Genomic DNA, 9245 nt, shown 5'->3' with positions numbered 1-9245 from the left:
GGAACTGAGATGACCACACGCCACATGCATCCACGCAAGGCCTCTCTTCTGTTTTCCCTTCCCTCCATCGTTCCCCCTTCCAGTCCCATTCTGCCCCCTCCCATAGACCCTACTCCAGTGAGTTAAGGTATATATATACTCCTTAAAAAATGTTGCTTAGGGTGTTTAATTTACTTAGCTGGTTTTTGCTGTAAATTGAATTCTTCTTTATTTTCCTCACCTGGAGTCTATCATGTCACAGCAGTTCCTAACAGCCTGCATCTGACTGCTTTTATAATATTCTATCATATGCATATGCCACATTTTATTTATCAATTCCCTTAGGGACAGACACCTAAGTTGCTTCCAGCTTCTTGCTACCCAAACTATACGTAAACATCCTTTCATGTAACTCCTTGTGGATCTGTGCAAGTTTCTCTGAAGGCTACAGCCAGGAGTGGAACTGCTTTGATGTAGAGTATATACATACTGAATGCATTAGTTACTACTGCTATATAACAAATTACCTCAAAACCCAGCAGCTTAAAACAATAACACCCACAGAATGAGAGAAAATGTTGGTAAATCATGTATCTGAAGAGAGACTTGGAACCAGAACATATAAAGAACTCTACATAAGAGTGTGTCTGTGTGTGTATGTGTGTATGTGCACATGTATGTATGACAATCCAACTGAAAAATGGGCAAAGGATTTGAATAAACATCTCTCCAAAGAAGATATATAAAAATGCTAAACAACATGAGGCATTAGGAAAGTGTGACCACTTCACACCCACAGGCACGGCTGTCATTAAGTCAGAGAGTAATAGGTGTTGGCAAAGGTGTGGAGAAACTGGAACTCTCATACGCTGCTTTGGAAGTTTGGCAGTTCCTCAAAAAGTTAAACAGGGGGTTTACCTTATGACCTAGCAATTCGATTCCAAGAGAAATGAAAACACATGCCCATACAAAAACTTGTACATAAATGTTCACGGCAGCATCATTCACAACAGGCCGAAAGTAGAAACAACTCAAATGTCCATCAACTAATAAATGAATAAAATGTATGCTATCCACACAAGGGAATATTATTCAACCAAATGGAGGAATGAAGGACTTGATATGTACTACAACACAGATGAAACTCAAAAACATGCTCAGTGAAAAGAGACACAAAAGGCCACATACTGTATGACAGCCCCATTCACATACTACATGCAATGTCTCTAATAGGCAAATCTAGAGACAGAGATTAGATCAGTAGTTGCCAGGGGACGGGGGAGATGGGGACAAGTAGGGAGTGATGGATGCTAATGGATACAAAGTTCTTATATTCACAGAGTGATCCAAATGTTTTAAAATTAATTGTGGTGATAGGTGCACAACCCTGTGATATCTAAAAACCACTGAACTATACTTCATGGGAAATGAGTAAACTGTGTGGTGTGTGAGTTATATCCCAATAAAGCTTTTTAAAAAATGAACACCTAGGGGCACCTGGGTGGCTCAGTCAGTTAAGCATCTGCCTTTGGCTCAGGTCATGATCCTGGGGTCCTGGGATCAAGACCCGCATCAGGCTCCCTGCTCAGTGGGGAGCCTGCTTCTCCCTCTCCCTCTGCCTGCCACTCCCCGTTTGTGCTCTCTCACTCTCAAAAAATAAAAGCTTTTTTAAAAAATGAACACTATTATCTCACTCTTTCTTTGGGTCAAGAATTTAGAGCTAAGTGATTCTGGCTCAGGATGTCTCATGAGGTTGCAGTCATATGTCAACTGGGGCCACATTCATCTAAAGGTTTGAATGGAGGGAGAATATCCACTTCAAAGGTGGGTCACTCACACTGATGGGTAACTCAGTGCCGTCTACTGGTGAGAGGCCTTAGTTCCTTTCCACATAGACCTCTCCAGATGGCTGCTTGAGTGTTCTCATGACATGGCAGCCAGCTTCTTCCAGAGCAAGGGATCCAAGAAAGTGCAAGACAGATTCAGTGTCTTTTATGACCTAGCCTCAGAAGTCACACGCTTCCAGTACATCCTACTGGTTACACAGGACAGCCCTATTCATTATGGGAGCAGACTACACAGGACTTGCATACCAGGAGTCAGGAATCATCAGGGGCCATCCTGGAAGCTGGCTATCAATACTTGATGAATAGGAAGACAAAAATAGTAACAGCCAACAATTTTGTGACACATACTATGTGCAAGCACTGTTCTAAGCTCACAATAAACCTATGATGAGGTAGTACGATTATCTTCATTTCACAGATGGAGAAACTAAGGCACAAAGAAGTTAAGTAGCTTACCAAGATCACACAGTTAGTAAAAGACATAGCTGGGATTCAAACTCAGCACAGCTCCAGAGCCACACCCTTATACGTAATACTGCATCCAGATATTACTTAATTCCAATTAAGTGTTGCCCATTTGTTCTCCGGAGCGGATGCACCAGTTGAAACTCCCCGTAAGTTCTCATCCCCCATGAGAGCTCAGTCTCTTACTTTTGCCAAACCAATAGATATAAAGTAGAAACATATTAACATTTTATTTTGTGTTTCTCTAATTACCTATGAGGTAATATACTTATTAGTCATTCTGGTTTTCCCTTTAGATTTTACCTATTTATATTCTTTGCCCATTTTTATTTTGTGTGTTGTTTTTTTTTTTCTTAAAGATTTTATTTATTTATTTGACAGAGAGAGACACAGTGAGAGAGGGAACACAAGCAGGGGGAGTGGGAGAGGGAGAAGCAGGCTTCCCGCTGAGCAGGGAGCCCGATGCGGGGCTCGATCCCAGGACCCTGGGATCATGACCTGAGCCGAAGGCAGACGCTTAACGACTGAGCCACCCAGGGGCCCCTTTTGTGTTTTTTTTTTAAGATTTTATTTATTTATTTGAGAGAGAGCGAGCGAGCACAGAGGGAGAAGGAGAGGGAGAAGCAGACTCCTTGCTGAGCAGAGAGCCCGATGCGGGGCTCGATCCCAGGACCCTAAGATCATGACCTGAGCTGAAGGCAGATGCTTAACTGACTGAGCCACCCAGGCACCCCTTATTTTGTGTTTTGTTTTTCTTTCTGATTTACAGTAGTTCCTTCTATATTAGTCTTTTATGTATGCAATCCCTTGTCAGTTTTAAACTTTGCAAATATTTTCTCCTAATCTATACACATCTTTAGCTTTGACTATGAGATGCTTTGTTAACCAGAAATCTTTAATTATGAGGTAGTCGAAGGTATCAAATCTTATGGATTGTGCCTTGGGGATCTTACTTAACAAATCTATCCTCACCCCAAGGTCACAATGACATTCTCTAATTTTTCCTACTGGCTTTAACATTTTGCCTTTCATTTAGATCTTTAATCGCTTTGGAATGTCTTTGTTTTATATGGTTTGAGGTAGGGATCCAACTTTATTTTTATCCATACATAAGCTAATTTTCTAAGCACCATTACCTATTTCTTCCTCGCTAATTTGTGACATTACCTTTATCATACACCATGTCTCCAAATAGCTATGTCTATTCCTAAGTTTAGTTTAGCACTAATTCGTATTTTCTAAGAGGAAGGACCCATCGCTGAAGTTTTTACTTACACTGCTTTCTAGATTAATGAAAAATCCAACCACCACCCTCCAAGATCCATGAGGGTTCATCATTAGCTTGTATTCTTCCCCAAAACAGAATACCCAGTTAAGAACATGATTTTGAAAAAATAAATGCATGTTTATTAAAAAAGAAAAACCCTAACCAAGAACAAACCCTGGGACAATGAAAAATCAATGCCTCCTCTGAAGGCCAGCAATAGCCAGTGTTGGCACACCTAAGAAGTCCAGGTGCCTCAGTCCAAACATCAGGTCTCAAAATATTCTTCCGTAGTCAAAACTGGCATTCAAGTTGCTGGTCTGTGTGGACCCTGATTATTAGCATAGACAACTGTTACAGCTGGATGTCTGGCTGCCCTATGTCCACTACCACAACCCACAGCCACCCCACAGCCTCAGAAAAGTTACATATCCTCAACACTCCACTTGTAGGCAAGTTCCTCCACCGCCTTCTTGCTGGCAAGCCTGGCAAAGCGCTTCTGTTCAAATCCATTGGATCTGCAATCAAGAGACACTGATCAGCCAGAATCCTGAACTGGACATTTATTTTTGAAAAAAGAGAAGAGTTCACAACCTAATGAATAAGGAGGAAAGTAAGGCAATCATGTGAAAATATTTAAGGCATACGCAATAGAATCAAAAAGCGAAAATACATAATTCATCCTTTTGTTAGTTCTTGTTCAGACCCTTCAGCACTCTTTTGACAACTGTTTCAAACATTTACCATTCTACAGGCCCAACTCACTCTCAGCTGATGTCTACATCTTGTTTTATCCATTCATTACACAAGCATTTAGTGAATTCTCATTACAGGCATATCTCACTTAACTGCACTTCACTTCATTGCACACTTCACAGAATGAGTTTTTTACAAACTGAAGGTTTGTGGCAACCCCGCATCACAGCAAGTCTATCGGCGCCATTTTTCCAACAGCATTTGCTCACTTGGTGCCTGTGTCACATTCTGGTAACTCTTGCAGTATTTCAAACTGTCTCATTATTTGCTATGGTGATCTTCAATCAGTGATCTTTGATGTAACTACTGTAAATTGTTTGGGGGTGCCACCAATTTTGCCCCTATAAAATGGCAAACTTAGTCAATAAAACGTTACGTGTTCTGACTGCTCCACTGACCGGCCATTTCCCCATCTCTCTCCCTCTCCTCTAGCATCCCTAGTCCCTGAGACACAGCAATACTGAAATTAGGCCAATTAATGACCCTACAGTGGCCTTTAAGTGTTCAAGTAAAAGGAAGAGTCATACATCTCACTTTAAATCAAAAGCTAGAAAAATGATTAAGCTTAGTGAGGAAAGCATGTCAAAAGCCAAGACAGGCCGAAAGCTATACCTCTCACGCCAATTAGTCAGGTTGTAAATGCAAACGAAAAGCTACTGAAGAAAATTAAAAGTGCTACTCCAAGGAACATACAAATGATAAGGAAGCAAAACAGCCTTACTGCTGATAATGGAGAAAGTTTTAGTGGTCTGGATAGAAGATCAAAGCAGCTATAACATTCCTTTAAGCCAAAGCCTAATCCAGAGCAAGGCCCTAACGCTTTTCAAATCTGTGAACGCTGAGAGAGGTGAGGAAGCTGCAGAAGAAAAGTTTGAAGCTGGAGCGGTTGGTTCATGAGGTTTAAGGAAAGAAGCTGTCTCTGTAACACAGAAGCGGAAGGAAAAGCAGCAGGTGCTGATGTAGAAGCTGCAGCCAGTTCTCCACTAAGACAGTCAGTGAAGGTGGCTCCACTAAACAAATTTTCAATGTAGATGAAACAGTGTTCTATTGGAAGAAGATGCCTCTAGGACTTTCATAGCAAGAGAGGGGAAGTCAATGCCTGGCTTCAAAGCTTCAAAGGACAGGCAGACTCTTGCTAAAGGGTTAATGCAGCTGGTGACTTTAAGTTGAAGCCACTGCTCATTTACTACTCCAAAAATCCTGGGGCTCTTAAGAATTATGCTAAATCTACTCTGCCTGAGCTCTGTAAATAAAAAAACAAAGCCTGGATGACAGCACAGCTGTTTACAACATGGTTTCCCAAATATTTTAAGCCCACTATTCAGACCTACTGCTCATTAAAAAAGATTCCTTTCAAAATATTACCTCTCACTGACAATGCACCTGGTCACCCAAGAGCTCTGACGGAGATGGACAATGAGAAGAATGTTGTTTTTGTGCCTGCTAGCACAATATCCATTCTGCAGCCCATGGATCAAGGAGTCATTTTGACTTTCAAGTCTTATTATTTTGTAAGGTTATTGCTGCCACAGACAGTGATTCCTCTGATGGATGGGGGCAAAGCAAATTGAAAGGATTCACCATTCTCGATGCCATTAAGAACATTTGTGATTCAAAGGAAGAGGTCAATATACCAACATTAACAGGAGTCGGGAAGAATCTGATTGTAACCCTCATGTAGACTTTGAGGGGTTCAAGACTTTAGTGGAGAAAGTACCTGCAGATGTGGTGGAACCAGCAAGAGAACTAGAATCAAAAGTGGAGCCTGAAGATGGGACTGCACTGCTGCAATCTCATGATAAAACATGAATGGACAAGGAGTTGCTTCTTACAGATGAGCAAAGAAAGTAGTTTTGTTTTGTTTTTTAAGATTTTATTTATTCATTTGAGACACAGAGATACAGAGAGAGAGAGAGAGCATAAGCAGGGGGAGAGGCAGAGGGAGAGGGAGAAGCAGGCTCCCCGCTGAGCCAGAAGCCCGATGTGGGGCTCGATCCCAGAACCCTGGGATCATGACCCGAGCCAAAGGCAGACGCTTAACCATCTGAGCCACCCAGGTGCCCCAAGAAAGTAGTTTCTTGAAATGGAATCTACTCCTGGTGAAGACACTATGAAGACCACTGAAGTGACAACAAAGAATTTAGAATGTTACATAAATGTAGCTAATAAAGCTGTGGCGAGATAGGGGAGGATGGATTCCAATTCTGAAAGTTCTACTGTGGGTAAAATGCTATCAAACAGCATTGCATGCTACAAAGAAATCATTCATGAAAGGAAGAGTCATATGATGTAGCAAACCTCACTGTTGTCTTATTTTAAGAACTTGCCACAGCCACCCCAGCCTTCAGCAACCTCCACCCTACTCAGCCAACCACATCAAGGCAGGACCCTCCACCAGCAAAAAGATTATGACTCATGAAAGCTCAAATGATGGTTATCATTTTTTAGCAATTAAGTATTTTTAATTAAGTGTATACATTGGGGTGTTTTTTTTAGACATAATGCTATTGCATACTTAGTAAACTATGGTACAGTATACATATACTTTTATACACATTGGGAAACCAAAAAATTCATCTGCCATATTCACTTAATTATGGTGGTCTGAAACCAGACCCCCAATTATCTCTGAGATGTGCTTGTATATACTAGGCACTGTTTCATGAAAATGAGTATGACATAGCATCTGTTCTGATGAACTCCGACTAGTGGAGGAGACTGACATTTATACCAATAATTAAAATAAAAAGCGACAAACTGTGGTGGAGATATGCACTGGGTATCTTAGAAACAGAATGGGGATCTTACTCAACTTGGGAAAGGGATGAACAGGAATGATCAGGAAAGGCTTTGTGGAGGTAGCCCCTAAGCTAAGTCTGAAAAGATAGAGCTAACCACAGGGTTGGAGGTAGGGAAGGCCAGAAAGGTCAGGAAGCATTTCAGGACAGAGCACACCATGACTAACAAGAACAAAGGTGCAAAAATAAGAAATAGCCTGCTACATGGAGGGAACCAGAGGCAAACTGGTATAGCTAGAGCCTACTGGTATGACGAAGGGAATAGCACGAGACAGAGTTAAAAAGCTCAGATTTCATCCAGTAGGGATAGATTTAAAACAGGAGCAGAAACCGTATTTCAAAGAGATCACTCTGGAGGAGACTGGAGGCAGGAAAGTTACTAGAGGATATAGGCAACAGATGATGAAAGCAATGATAAAGGAGACTTAGTGACAGATTAGCTATGTAAGAGCAAAGGAGGAGGAGGTAAGTTTAACTTGCAGGTTAATAATTTTAATGACCAGATGAATGAGGCTGCACTAAGCAGGACAGAACATAAGAGGAAGAGCAGGTTAGGGAAGCTGAGGCTGATGAGCTCAGTTTTGAAAACCTCGCATTTAAGGTGCCTCGGATACACAGCAAAAGAGAAATCCAATGCACAGCTACATACACCAGACTGAACCGCAAACACCGATTTGGGGATCACATACATACAGGTGGTAATTGAAGGTGTGACTAAATAAGATTCAGCCAGAAAGAGCACATGGAGTAAGAACAGCTAAGGTTAGAGATGGAGCCCCGAGCAACATTAAAGGGATACAAAGAGGAAGACAGCTCATAAAGGTGGCCAACCAGAAGAGAAAAGAACCAGGAGTAGAGTGTCATGAGAGTTTCAAGAGTGGACCTCAACTACCTTCAATACTATGAATTCTGTCTTCTTACATAAACTTTTTGAAAGAGCCTGTATTCACTGTCCACACTTCCTCACTTTTCATTCACTCCTTAACACATTAAACCCTGGCTTTTATCTGACCATGCCCCAGAGTTAGCTCTCTTTCAGGTCACCAGTGACCTTCCTTATTGCCAAATCCAGTGATTTCTCCCTTTCCCCAAGTCAGTTGCCAGTCCTGCCACCTTCTCCCCTGAATACTTGCCCACCTCCTCTTCTCTCCATTGCACTCGACCGCCACAGTTCAGACCTCCATCTCCTTTACCCTGACCTACTGCAACAGCCTTGTACCTTGTCTCTCCACTTCCAGACCTGTGCCTTTCACATGCTTCATATTACTGCCATAATGATACGTCTATCTAAAATGCAGAGCTGCTGTTAATCCTTCAGTGGCTCTCCTCTGCCTTTACAGTGAACACCACACTCTTCAGAAAAGCTTCCAAAGCCTACTGTGACCAAGTCCCTGCTTACCTTTCCAATCCAACTCATACACTACACTTCATGCTATCCAACAACAGCAAACTGCTTATGACAGCCCCTCCGTAACACTATGATGTTCCATATCCTTATGACTTCACACATACAGGATCCTCTTCCTTAAACCTCCCCCCTTTCCTTCTGTTGGCTGGTGACTGACATCCCTTAAGACTAAGCTCATGTATGTTCCAGGAAGCCTTCCCTGACCACACTCTCCCAAGGCTGAATTTACTCTTCCTTTGTGCTCCCAAAGCACCTTGGAAATCCTCTATAATACTACTTAGCAAATACCATTGAAATTATTTACTTGTCTTTCTCCTCTAGATAGAAAGTGAGTTCCTAGGCTCAGGGACTGTCTCTCACTAATTGTGAGAACTTGGCACCTAGTACATAGCTGCTTAAAGCAATCACATCTCTGCTAAGTGTTACTAAACTGACTGAGGTAACAGGCTTCCCTCTTTCCTCAAGCCTTCTGTAAGGGATGAGTAGGGTTAAGTAATGGAATGTTTTAGGAAGAAGGGAAGCTTATTACAAATGGCTCCATCTCTAACCTTAGAAGCATGCAGGATATTCTAGAACACCAAGGAAACCACTGTTTTTTGCCTTGGGGAATAAATACTTAAGAGAACCAACACTAATATGATCATACAGATGAAGAACATAAGGAAAACAAACCAAACCCTACAGAATCAAAAAAACAAACTGCAAGAGCACTACAATGGAAAAGTCTT

The 9245-nt window shown here is 41.7% G+C and overlaps 1 protein-coding gene across 2 annotated transcripts in view; it reads right to left on the bottom strand.

Moving 5' to 3' along the window:
- Positions 1-3675: 3675 nt before the first annotated feature.
- Positions 3676-9245, bottom strand: part of BUD13 (BUD13 spliceosome associated protein) — a 28836-nt gene continuing 23266 nt past the window's right edge. For both annotated transcript variants that reach the window (XM_036081928.1, XM_036081930.2), the window contains exon 10: positions 3676-4073. In XM_036081928.1, the coding sequence (XP_035937821.1) occupies positions 3980-4073 (94 nt within the window). In that variant the 3' untranslated portion in view covers positions 3676-3979. The remainder of the gene's footprint in view (positions 4074-9245) is intronic.

Source organism: Halichoerus grypus, chromosome 11 (genome assembly GCF_964656455.1).
Source record: "Halichoerus grypus chromosome 11, mHalGry1.hap1.1, whole genome shotgun sequence".
Taxonomy (NCBI): Eukaryota; Metazoa; Chordata; class Mammalia; order Carnivora; family Phocidae; genus Halichoerus; species Halichoerus grypus.
Note: the sequence above shows the minus strand (reverse complement) of the source record. Positions and strands in the feature narration are given on the sequence as shown.